Source organism: Cucurbita pepo, chromosome 4 (assembly GCF_057944985.1).
Source record: "Cucurbita pepo subsp. pepo isolate OVF chromosome 4, ASM5794498v1, whole genome shotgun sequence".
Taxonomy (NCBI): Eukaryota; Viridiplantae; Streptophyta; class Magnoliopsida; order Cucurbitales; family Cucurbitaceae; genus Cucurbita; species Cucurbita pepo.
The window spans coordinates 2,211,690-2,225,182 of record NC_141801.1 but is presented as its reverse complement, the minus strand read 5'-3'; the positions used below and the strand labels follow the sequence as shown (position 1 = coordinate 2,225,182).

Genomic DNA, 13,493 nt, shown 5'->3' with positions numbered 1-13,493 from the left:
TTATCAAATCATATTCTTTTAAGAAAAGAATCAGAATCTTCACTCATATTTGATTTTGGAATATAAAAATTTAATTGGTTGTTTAAAATTGATAAGAAATTTCTTGAAATTCTCTCTCTTATTTTTTTTATTTTAAAAATATATTTTAATATATTTTATATTTGTACTTTGACATGAAGTTTAAAAAATTAAAAAAAAAATTATTTTAAAAAATAACAATTTAGTCTCTCAACTTTAATTAATTACAATTTAGTCCATGAACTTTTTTTTATTACAATGTAGTCCATACACTTTAATATCTAACAATTTAATCCTTATACTTTTAATCTCGTTACTTTAAAATTAATAATGATTTAATCCCTATGGTAAAAATTATAGTCAATTTTCAAATAATAAAAATAGATATTTTGATTTAATTAAAATATTTAAAAGTAAAGAAAATAAATTGTTATAGTATAGGGATTAAATTATTAATTTCATAAAAATTTAGGGATCAAAAATAAATTTTCTAACATTTTTTTTGAATATATAATATTTAAATTTAATTCATATTTTTTAAAATAAATTTAAAAATTAGGTGATAGTGTTTACTTTTTAAAAAAAATTAAATTATAATAAAAACCAATTAAAAAAATTAATTAATTATTAATTAGTAATGGATGATGCAATAAATGGGCCTCAAAAGCTTCATTTTTAATAATCATTAGATTACCAAACTAAAAAATGTTGTTACAACCAAATATTATCTCAATTTAATGGTTCAACCAACTTTAATTACCTACGGTAAAATTACCGTTTAGTCCCTATATAATTATTCAGTTTCTTTTTAGTCCTCGAGATTCTAATTAAAGAGGGAAAGAGTCAGAATGATAGTATGACTTATAGATATCTCTCGTATTATATGTGAAAGAAAACGAGCACATTACTCGTATACTTTACTCTTAACACAATCGAAGAAACGAGTGCAATATTTTTTCTTTTTCTCATAGAAACCGTACTTGAGATCCCCGAGTCGTTGCATACCAGATTGAACACTAATTGCAGTCGGTAACATCTTTGGAACAAGTCCATCAAGCGTTTTTTTAAGAAATTTGTTGTATGGTGATATCGTCGGTTTCTTCCAAATCATGATGTGCGTCGTTTTATCTCTTTGAATAATAGTCATTTCTGGATAATTATATGTTATTTTCTTCAAAATTAATTTTTAAATTAATATGATTTTTTTTTTGTTTTTAATTTTTAAAAATTATTTAGTTTTGTTATCTATTTTTCTTTTTACATATATTTTTTGTTTTTAAAATTTAGTTAATAATTTACATATTATATTAAGAAAATAAAAATATACTTAAAAAATTAATTATCCACCTAAATTTTTTAAAAATATAATTACACTCTTTTAAAATTACTCAAAAAAATATTTAATTTTTAATTAATCCTTAAATTTTGAAATTATTTTTTATTAGTCCCATATATATATATATATATATATATATATATATTTAATTTTAAGGACTTGTTAGAATTAAAATTTTTAAATGTCGAGAAATGGGGAAGATGAGAAATAAATTTAATTTTAGGGACAAAAATATAAATTTTGAAAAGTTTTGGGGTAAATAAAAATTTAAAGAAACTTTTTTGTTTTGTTGAAAAGTTTTTCCATTGATTGGAATATTCAATATTCAGTTATTGTCGTCTTATCAGCAAAATCATGAAGGAAGAGAGCCGAAGTTGCTTCGTTGTAAAAGTCGATCCAAAAGCTAAGAGAACCAATTCTTCATTGAAAGCTGGTTGGATGAGCGGTTGAGTGTTCATTGTTCTTGAGTGAAGCACTCCATTTAATCGGTTCTTCAACTGCTATTCTTGTATGAATTCTTTTTTCTTTTTTCTTTTTTTTTTTTTTTTACTTAATTTCAACTGAGATTCCACTTGGTGGCTTACTTTTGTTGTTTTCTGTGGCTCTTTTGCGGTGCGATTTTTTGGATTTTAGTGTATTTTTTTTGGTGTAATTTCAAGCGGATGGCTTCAATTGATTGTAATTTGTGGACTGAATGTACTGGAGATTGGATTTTGGTGGTTTGTGCTTCGATTGAAGATGATTTCTAGGTTGGTTTTGCATTCGATTGAAGATCTTTGAGGTCGATTGGTTGAGGGCGTTAATAATGGAACCTCCGAGGGGGTTTTTGTCTTCGTTATGGAACTTCATCTGCTTCCTTCCGTTCTTTGTTGGTCTTCTGCTTTTGGGTGCCATTAAAGGTTAGCTTCGAGGAATTCTTCTCATTGTTTTCTTTCTTAACTAGCTTGATATCGGATTGCTACTTTTTTGAACTAACCTAATGGATCTACAACAACTAAACAACAATAACACAATTACAACTAAGATAGATCGATTAATCTCCGAGATAAAGTGGAAATCATCTATTGAGGTTAGGACTAGGTAGACGGAGGTCTAGGAGCTTGAATAGCTTATTGAATTAGCTCAACGAGCTGGTTACTACTTGAAGTTGAAGGCGGGTTTTGCGTTTTGCCTTTAGCCCCATGGAATATTTTGCTCTGCATAGTTTACTTTAAAGTGGAATCAACAAGTGAAGGTTGGTTGTACTGTCTTCTTTATGCATCCCTAGCTGCTATTTCATATTGGGGTAAATTATAGAAGTGCTTTAAGGTTTACTTTGAGAAAAACTAAGGGTCTTCTCCAAATTTGAGAATCTTAAGGGAGCCAGGGTCATAATGCGGTTTGTGGGGGACAAATAGGGACCGAATACTTGTGGAAGGCGAGGAAAGTAGAAAGCACAAGAAAAAGGGAAACCAACTTGATATGAACTGAGACATCAATCATACAAGATAAACTTTAAGGAAGACGTGAAGAAAACGTTGTTCAAATGATCACAAGATGTTACAATTCATGTCACATTAAAGAAAAATCAAGCTCCATTTATTCTTGGATGACTACAAATTTTGGGTGGATTTCTTTAATGTATTTTAAGGCTTATTTACATAGTGACTAATTACAACTCTAAAGTTACATAGTGGCTAATTATGGTCATAAAATATGAAAGTTACAACTCTTGGAATGTCTCATGGAAGGTTAAGGTTTTTCATTTTGAGACTATATAAAGTCATGTATGTTATCTTTGTAAAAGAGATTTGGAATGGAGTAAAAAGAGCATTTGTGCTTTCTTTTACCCAAGGGCCAAGTTTCTTTGCAATTCTATGCAGTTTAGATTGCAGGTTTAGAATCATTCAAGCTTAACTTTATCAATCTTGCTTGTGTAGTGATTCGAATCTCAAACAAGTGTTCTTGCCTTGAGATATTTGATCATCAAGGTAATTCGAATCTTACTTTTCTTTGGAGTGATTCCTAATCATTAGGGCCAAGTGTTCTTACTCTTCCTTTAGTCAAGGGCTAAGTTTCTTTGCAATTCTATGTAGTTTAGATTGCATGTTTAGAATCATTTAAGTTGGACATAATTGATCTTACTTATGGAGTGATTTGAATCTCAAACAAGTGTTCTTACCTTGAGATATCGATCAACAAGGTAATCTGAATCTTACTTCCCTTGTAGTGATTCCATATCATTTGGTATCAGAGCTCTCCCTTGGGTTGATTTCTTATCACATAGCGAACAAATGTCCTTGGGTGCAAGGCTTTCCAACTTGTCCTTTTGATCTTGACTCACTCGGTTTTGCCATATTAACACATTAGACTATCATCATAATTGGTCTTGCTTGCATAATAGATTGCCCTTGGCGAACTTACACTCCTAATTGCTCTGGTTGTGAAAACGGTCCTTGCAACGCATTGCCCTCTTGAAACTATAACGGACACTCTCTGTTAATATGGCCTGGTTACCCACAATATTTGCAAATTTTTGTTCCTTTCAAGCATTGGCCTTGATGTTTCTAACTGCAAATCTGGCACTGAGAATAACTAAACGATACGTATGAATTTTGTTGGTTTCAAAATTGATGTAACAATAACAGACGATTTTTTCAGGTATCATTCTGTGCCCTCTGATATGCCTCCTAATGGCAGCTGGAATCTCTGGTATCATATTAGGCCTTTGGCCAATGCACTGGTTCTGGACCTATTATAGCATTCTGAGGTGTGCTTTCACTACTTCCATTCTCTTCCATTATTCACCACCATAATTGATCTATCATTTTCCCCCTGAATTAACAGTGCCAAACAACTTGGACCTGTTTTAAAATTTGTTCTCTGCTTTGGAGCACTGCCCGTTCCCTTGATTTTGTGGCCCGTGGTCGGTGTAGTTGCAAGTATCATCGGCGGAGCTGCTTATGGATTCTTTTCACCAATTCTTGCTACATTTGATGCTGTTGGAGAATTAAAGACTAATAAATTGTTTCATTGCTTCTATGTACGGCTATGATTAGGTTCTGCCTAGTTATTTATTATCTTGTTTACTTTCTTGTTTGTATGAAGAGAAACTTATATTTTTGGGCATTCAGGATGGAACTTGGGACACAGTTAAAGGATGTTGCACCGTTATTCGGGATTTTGCGGACTTTTGCTACCATTCCTATAGATCATTTATGCTGGACCTACGAACAAAAACACCTCCAAATGGTGAACACTATGAGATAAGGTTTGTTTTGTTTTGTTTTATGTTTTTTGTCTGTTTTTTTTTTGGCCCTATATCTGGCTATTGTATCTTTTGAGGCAACTAGAATGAATTACACCACAACGTAATGATCTACACGACAAAAGGCATATTCATTAATATTAAATAAGGTAATAGCTCTTTTCCTAAAGCGCTTGTTCTGCTAGGGCCCTGGAAGAGCTTTCTCTGGGTAGGGGCTGGCTATTGGACGGGGCCTCCAGCTGGGGCCTGCTAATAGATAACAGGGTGGCCCTTGGAAATTCTGTTTTGGGCAATATTATTGAAGGAATCTAAAAAAATAATTGATATTTTTCATTTGGACCCTTTGCATTAAGGGAGTCAGCACTGCCTCAATCATGGATAGAATTTTTAAAAAGTGTCCTAGGTCTTTTGTCAACCCATCGTGGCCATCATGGTGTGTACTTGGTAAAAATTTAGAGGCAGGGGCAGAGCCAGAAATTTGTAGGAGAGTGAGAGGCCAAATATTTGTCTTTTCTTTGTCTTTTCAATAGAAGGTGATGGGGTTTTTCTGCAACTAAGTGTCAATCTACAGTGGGTCTTCTATGGATCTTCAAATTGTGTTTCTTCATTATTGTGTGGGCATAATTTTAAGGAAAAAAAAAAAAAAAAAAAAAAAAAAAAAAGCCAAGATCATCTGGGTAAATGGGTGGAGATAATCCTTTGAGGTTCATGGAAAGAAATAAATGAAGAGATTTCAATGGCAAGGCTTGGGATTGGTAGGATTATTTAGAATTTAGAAATAGATGAATTCAATTGTTCACTTTGGACTTCTTTTGTAAGGTCCCACGTCGGTTGGAGAGGGGAACAAAGTATTCCTTATAAGGGTGTGGAAACCTCTCCTTACCATACGCGTTTTAAAACTATGAGGCTGACGGCAATACGTAACGGGCCAAAGTGGATAATATGTGTTAGCGGTGAGCTTGAGCTGTTACAAATAGAATTAGAGTCAGAACACCGAACGGTGTGCCAGTAAGGACATTGGGTAAGGGGGTGGATTGTGAAATCCCACATTGGTTGGAGATAGAAACGAAACATTTCTTATAAAGGTGTGGAAACCTCTCCCTAACAGACGTATTTTAAAACCGTGAGGCTGATGGCGATACATAACGACCAAAGCGGACAATATCTGTTAGCGGTGGGCTTGGGCTTGGGCTTGGGCTTGGCTGTTACATCTTTAATCATTTTTTTAACTGTTCCCCAAATGTAACTAATATGAATTTGGAGGCCTTTTCTTTCTCTCAAGATTAGTGGTTGGCCTAGCTTCAGCCTAGTGGGATTCTCTTTGAGGCTTTCTTTTTTGGCTGAAAGATAACCTTATTTCAGGTCCCTTTGATGTACTTTTCTCTAAACTAATGAAACTGTTCTTTTGCCAAAAAAGTTAATAAAGCTTATGTTTGTTAATGAGAAATGGCTGCCTTGGTGATGATATTGATAACCCATTGTTGGCCATACCTTTTTCTGTTAACTTTTATGCAGGTTGCTCTATCTCCCTGGAGCTTTAATAGCTGGGGTTCTCGGTATTGTCGTCGATGTATTCATGATCTCGTTTATAGCCATATGCAAAAGTCCTATTATGCTTTTCAAGGGGTGGCATCGTTTGTTTCATGACCTTATAGGTCGAGAAGGCCCCTTTTTAGAGACGATATGCGTTCCGTTTGCTGGTCTTATCATCCTACTTTGGCCATTGGCTGTTGTGGGTTCAGTTTTGGGCTCCATTGCCTCCAGTATCTTCTTAGGTGCCTACGCAGGGATTGTTGCATATCAGGTTAGCTTCTTAAATGCAATTTTTTTTTTTATAGTATTTGATGATTCCATGGTCTTATAGCTTCTTACTGAATACATTTGTTATCCTGTTACTTTGATAACCACTTGGATAATCTGACCGTAATCGTACACATCGAGAAGTAAGACAAACTTATGTAACAGTAGAACGAAGAATTTGGATTTTCCTTTTTTGTTTTTTTTTTTAGCTCAACGGGGTGTGGGATGGGGGGATCGAACCTCTGCTCTCTTGATTGAAGATATGTCTTAATTTGTTGAACTTAATTAAACTATGTTTAAGTTGATTAGATTTTCCTTTAGTTGGAGTTAAATATGGTTTTTTTACATAAAATGATATAATGAAGTATCATGTTTTGCTTCTTCGTTTGCATTTTGGCACATTTGATTTTTGTATTTTTGAGAGCTAATAAATGGATTCAATTTAATGAATGTGAGATCCCACGTCGGTTGGAGAGGGAAACGAAGCATTCCTTATAAGAGTGTGGTCACGTCACACCCTCCCTAGCAGACGTGTTTTAAAATTGTGAGATTGATGGCGATAGGTAACAGGCCTGAACAGACAATATTTGCTAGCGGTGGGCTTAGACTGTTACAAATGGTATTAGAGCCAGTGGCGGGGTGCCAGCGAGAACGTTGGCTTCCCAAGGGGGGTGGATTGTGAGATCTCATGTCGGTTGGAGAGGGGAATGAAGTATTCCTTGTAAGGGTGTGGAAATTTCTCCCTAGCAGACGTGTTTTAAAACCGTGAGGCTGACGGCGACACGTAATGGGTCAAAACGAACAATACCTACTAGCTGTAGGCTTGGGCTATTACAATGAAATTCATTTCCACGGTAGATCATGTATAATGTATGCATCATGCCAATATCATGGGATTATATCGAACTTTGGTGCCTTTGTTTGCAGGAGTCTTCTTTTTTACTGGGACTTCGATATATTGTTGCATCCTTATCGATTTATGATGAATACAGCAACGACGTTCTTGACATGCAAGAGGGATCATGCTTTCCCAGGTCTTTTACTTAAACACTTAAATGAGTCGTGTGCTATCCGTTCTCTCCCTATACTCGGTTGTTCTGATATTACAATGACTTGTCATAATGAAGGCTGACTTATCGAAGAGGGGATGGCCAATCATCAACAGCTGGTTTGCATTCATCCAACTCGATCTCGAGACCAAGCTCTTTCCATGGTCAACCTTCGCGCATGAATTCACTCAAGGAACCTATGATTGATCTGAAGCCGCTCGAGGTACCTTTGCTTGTTTTCTTCGATATTTCTCTGAATGGAAGTTTGAAGTTCTGTCTTGTTTACATCCACTTGTGTCCTTTTGCTGTGATAGTGAATGGATTTATATTTATCATTTCTATAGCTGCTGGATAGCTTGTTTAAGGAGTGTCAACGCCATGGAGAAGCCATGGTTTGTGAAGGAACGATAACGTCGAGTGATATTGAAGATGCAAAGTCGAGCAAAGGAAACAAAGTTATTAGCATTGGTTTACCAGCTTTTTGCATTCTTGAAACACTATTACGCTCCGCTAAAGCAAATTCAGTTGGACTTTTGTTAGGTAAGTATCTGATTTGTCACGAACCTCTCCCCTATTCCTCGATTATTAGTGTGAGATCTCACGTTGATTGGAGAGGAGAACGAAACATTTCTTATAAGGGTGTGGAGACCTCTTCCTATCATACGGGTTTTAAAAACCTTGAGGTGAAACCCGAAAGGGAAAGTCCAAAGAGGACAGTATTTGCTAGCTGTGGGTCTGGGCTATTACAAATGGTATCAGAGTCAAACACTGGGCAGTGTGCCAGCGAGGACGTTGGCCCTCGAGAGGGGTGGATTGTGAGATCCCACATTGGTTGAATAGGAGAACGAAACATTTCTTATAAGGGTGTAGTAACCTCTTCCTAGAAGATGCATTTTAAAAACCTTGTGGTGAGACCCGAAAGGAAAAACCCAAAGAGGACAATATCGGCTAGTAGTGGAGTTAAGCTGTTACATCAGAGCCAAACACCAGACGGTGCGTTAGCGAGGACGTTGGGCCCTCGAGGGAGGTGGATTGTGAGATCCCCCATTGGTTGGAGAGTAAAATGAAACATTTCTTATAAGGATGTGGAAACTTCTCCCTAGCATACGTGTTTTCCGTGAGGCTGACGGGCCAAAGCCGTGGGTTTAGGTTGTTACAATTAGACATGAATCGTGATGATTTCTCTCTCTCTTAGTTCTTTCAAATGGAATTGAGAGGTTTATTCTTCATACTGATGAATGCAGGTGACAATGTTACTGAAGTTTCTAGCACAAACAGGCCCAAAGATACCTTCTTTGATTGGTTTTTTAATCCACTTATAATCATCAAAGACCAAATTAGAGCAGAAAACCTTTCTGAATCAGAGGAGGAATACTTATATAAACTAGTTCTGTTAAGTGGTGATCCTGAAAGGTTGAAAAATCTAACCACCATAACGCCTCCACAATCGGAACGAAGACAAGCTGAAATAGAAGCGCTAGCTCGAAGGTCGGAGTTCAAATTTCAATAACGTTCAGTGAATCTTTATCTTGTTAGTGTTATTTAACACGGTTTAGTCTAATTTGTGTTTCCTCTTCTGAAGGCTTCGAGGAATCACTAAATCCATCTCGAGGTATCCAACATTCAGGCGACGTTTCGATTGTCTCGTAAAGAGGTTATCGGAAGAACTTTCAAAGAAAAAGGGCTCTTGCCAGTCAAGTAACGGAAGCAGGTCGTTATCGAGGTCGAGAAGTGCATTTGGCCGATTGTTCAGTCAGAAATCATCTTCAAATGGGAAAACAAGCTATAGAGGTGATGAGAGAGAAGAATCTCAAGCAGATGAAAGAGATTTAGAGATTTCTTAGGGAGCATGGGATCAAATTTCTTCTGTAATTTTTAGTTCTTTTCCATAGTGTCATCATAATGATAAATGAATGCTTTTGGTTTGTAATATATATATATGTATATCTATATAGGTTTGATGATTCTACGATAAAAGGGTCTAGGAATGCAACATTCAATTTCCGAGCTCGGATCTTTACGATTTAGTTCGGGTCGCTTGGTTTGAGTGTCTTTGTTTCAAGATTTTACATATTTACTAGAGTTTTACATTTATATTTGATTTGGTTCTCGAATGGTCTGTTCTCCCCGGAATAGGCAGGTAAATTCCTTCCCGGACTTGAGAATTTCCTATCTCATACGGCTCAACAGTCAATTCTTTTGCTGAATAATTCAATCAGTTTGATCTTTTCTCCCACACAAGAATCAAAAAGCATAGCCATTCCACTATCCTCGTATAATTTATCTTCACTAAAATATTTTAATTTATCTTCACTAAAATATTTTAAAATTATGCTAATATATAATTTATCTTCATTAAAATATTTTAAAATTATGCTAATATATAATTTATCTTCATTAAAATATTTTAAAATTATGCTAATATATATATATATATATATACACATATATATATATATATATATTAGTAACTTAAAATCTAAAAGGTACTTTTTCCAAAAAATTAATAATAATAATAAATAAAATGTTGATGATGTGACATGTATGATGACGTTTGACAACTGACAAGTAGACTGACAATACATTTCCTCTCAAAATTTTGATGTACTTTCCTTGAACTGTCCCTTTCCTATCCCACTTATCATCTAATTTTGCTTTTCTATTTTTTTTTTTTAAGAATATTAATTTTCTATAAAATAATTTTTTAAAATATATATTTTATTAATGAATATAAAATATTTGATAAAATTTCATAAACAAAATATTAATTTTTAAAAAATTTAAATTTAATCTTCAACATTTAAAAAATATATATTCAAGCTACTTATTTAAATACATGAAAGTAATAAATATTTACATATAATATTATATAAATATATAAAATAGACTAATTTTGTGTCTATTGGGTTACAAACCAATAATTGTATATATTTAATTTTTTTATTATTATTTTAGAAAAATATTATTGGTGTAAATACCTCAGCACTCTACTCTTCTTCACTCAAGTTTTCATCCCAATAAATTCTAAAAATTCCAAACAAAATAGAGTGTATAGTCTCGACCGATCTTAATATAGAGTGAGTGTTTCTCACAAAAAGTTGTCTCTATCCATCCGGATAGAGACGGAGAATACATTATGGCTATAAAGAGTGAGTGTAGGAACGAAGAATACTAACCCCATTATGGCTCTCTCCATTCCCTCTCGTTTTTTCACAAATTCATACCAATTTTCATAATCGGTTGAACTTTCATGTAACAAGTTTATAGACGAGTTAACCTATGGCTCTCTCCATTCCCTCTCGTTTTTCCACAAATTCATACAATTTTCATAATCGGTTGAACTTTCATGTAACAAGTTTATAGACGGAGTTAACCATTTGTCTAATATATTCAATTCATTCCTATAACTCCAACAAATAAAGTAAATAGGGATAACACAAACACCGAAAATAGCATTGTATTATCTGATTCATAAGTATACAAAAAAGTAGTCTCAATACAAAAATGGAGAATACTCACAAAAAGGACGCATCATTTTTGTTACATCACTATCCATTTGATATGTTGTTTTTTTTTCCCTAAAAAAGAAGACCTTTAATTATTATTTATTGTTAATAGTGATAAGCAACGAAGCTTACTCACTAAATTTAGATAGGGTCGTTGTGGTATAGTTCGGTAGTTAAAATATCTCTACTTCCGCTCTCTCGAGAAGGTCATAAAGGTTACAATGATCATTGCATAGTTTGTTTTTGACAGACAATATGTGCAGTTACTTTAGTTAGAAGATGAAAAATACATAATAGTTTAGAAATGTTCTGAATGTGGTGAAACATGAGATGAAGAAACTGAAAGAAGCAAAAAGTTCCTATTAGAGCGAAACTTACAGGGAGCTATAACCACCGCTCAACACTTCTATATGCTTGTTGTGAGAATTTTTGTATTCTATATTTTGCATATATATATATATGTATATATAGTCAGAGAAAAGAGAGAAAGGAAGTAAACCATCACATCCCTACTTGATTCTGCATTTCCCTCACAAATCAGAAAAATCTTTACCCTTCTTTCACCATGTCTGTTGTCACCACCACCATCGCTCCCTGTCAGTTTCAGAGACAGCAAAACCATTTTTTCTGCATCCAAAACACAAGAATTTGCAGTAAATTCCGACTAGAATATGAGAACAAACATCTGGTTAACCATATTTTCTTCAAGTTCAAAGAGGTGGAGATGGTTTAATTCGTTTAAGCTATGCTCAGATTGACAATTTAGTTCGTGATACTGCTTACCATAGGAGACTACTTTCTGCATCCAAAACACAAGAATTTACAGTAAATTCTGACTAGAATATGAGAAGAAAGATCTAGTTAACGATATTTAACTAAGTTCAAAGATGTGAGGATGGTTTAATTCGTTGAAGTATGCTCAGATTGACAAATTAGTTCATGATATTGCTTACCATGGGAGAATACTTTCTGCATCCAAAACACAAGAATTTGCAGTAAATTCCAATCAGAATATGAGAAGAAACATCTGGTTAACGATATTACTTTAAGTTCAAAGAGGTGGGAATAGTTTAATTCATTGAAATAGGCTCAGATTGACAAATTAGTTCATGATATCATTGCTTACCATAGGAGAATACTGATAATTCTCTACTGGTTCGGGTGCATCGTTTTTTGCTGCTGTGTTCCCAGAAGCCTCATTTGACTTCTTGTCATTTCTAGCTTTGCTAAATATTACTGTGAAGCCTTCGGCTGAAGCTGGATTATTGACATCCCACTCGCCGAACTTCGGCAAGGGGCGACCTTTATCCTGCTATAGACGTTAGAAACATATATATCAGAATTCAGAACTTCTTCGTTGATAACAAGATTTATGAATTCCATCACGAATCGATAGTTTTCTACGGTAGGATACAACTTACATTCAATACAGGTAAATACCAATCCCAACAATTTGAAATCCCTAACGCCGATTCTTGAACGATTCAAGCAAATGTTATTTTCTAAAACCAAATCTCGTTAGCTACGCCTGAACATCGATTTGTAAATTTACCATTTCTTACCATAGCCACATTGTTTTCCCTTTGGTACAGGTAAAATTATGATTTATTACAACAATTCTCAATGAAAATTGCAAAATCTCGAGAAGAAGAGGAGAGGCATGTGTCAATGGATTGGATCAAACAGGATTTCAAATAAAAAAAAGTTGCAAACAGTACATCAATACGTAAATTTACCATTTCTTACCGTAGCCACATTGTTTTCCCTTCGTTACAGCTAAGATTATGATTTATATCAACAATTCCCAATGAAAATTGTAAATCTCGAGAAGATGAAGAGAGGCATATGTTCAATGAACTAGATCAAAACACATAAAGATGCAAACAGAATATCGATATGTAAATTCACCATTTCTTACCATAGCCACATTGTTTTCCCTTCGTTACAGATGAAATTATGATTTACAACGACAATTCCAACCAAAATTGAAAAATCTCGAGAAGTAGAGGAGAGGCATATGTTCAATGAACTAGATCAAACACGATTCAAAATACATAAAGATGCAAACAGAACATCAATCTATAAATTCACCATTTCTTACCATAGTCACATTGTTTTCCCTTCGTTACAGGTGAAATTATGATTTACAACAACAATTCCAACGAAAATCGCAAAACCTCGAGAAGAAGAGGCGAGGCATATGTTCAATGAACTAGATCAAACAGGATTCAAAATACATAAAGATTCGAACAGAACATCAATCTATAAATTCACCATTTCTTACCATAGACACATTGTTTTCCCTTCGTTACAGATGAAATTACGATTTACAACAACAATTCCCAATGAAAATTGCAAATTCTCGAGAAGAAGAATAAGAGAGGCATGTGTTCAATGAATTGGATCAAACAGGATTCAAAATACAGAAAAATGCAAACAGAACAAAGACGAATCGATTGAAAAAAGAGAGAAGAGTCAGAGAGAATCTTACCGATGCCATTAAAATACATTAACAAAGCTTTCTGCACAGAGAACGA

General features: G+C 34.2%; 1 protein-coding gene across 2 annotated transcripts; it reads left to right on the top strand.

Annotated features, from left to right (window-relative positions):
- Nucleotides 1-1,681: 1,681 nt before the first annotated feature.
- LOC111793579 (putative membrane protein At3g27390) lies at nucleotides 1,682-9,544 on the top strand. Of its 2 annotated transcripts, XM_023675529.2 has the most exons (11): nucleotides 1,682-1,862; nucleotides 1,988-2,253; nucleotides 3,995-4,103; nucleotides 4,181-4,376; nucleotides 4,468-4,604; nucleotides 6,117-6,405; nucleotides 7,329-7,435; nucleotides 7,529-7,673; nucleotides 7,795-7,990; nucleotides 8,695-8,938; nucleotides 9,033-9,544. In XM_023675529.2, the coding sequence occupies exons 2-11, from the start codon at nucleotides 2,160-2,162 to the stop codon at nucleotides 9,292-9,294; spliced, it is 1,779 nt and encodes a 592-aa protein (XP_023531297.1). In that variant the 5' UTR covers nucleotides 1,682-1,862; nucleotides 1,988-2,159; the 3' UTR covers nucleotides 9,295-9,544. The 2 variants fall into 2 exon arrangements, with proteins under 2 accessions (XP_023531297.1, XP_023531296.1); XM_023675528.2 differs by having other exon boundaries at nucleotides 1,682-2,253.
- Nucleotides 9,545-13,493: the final 3,949 nt, after the last annotated feature.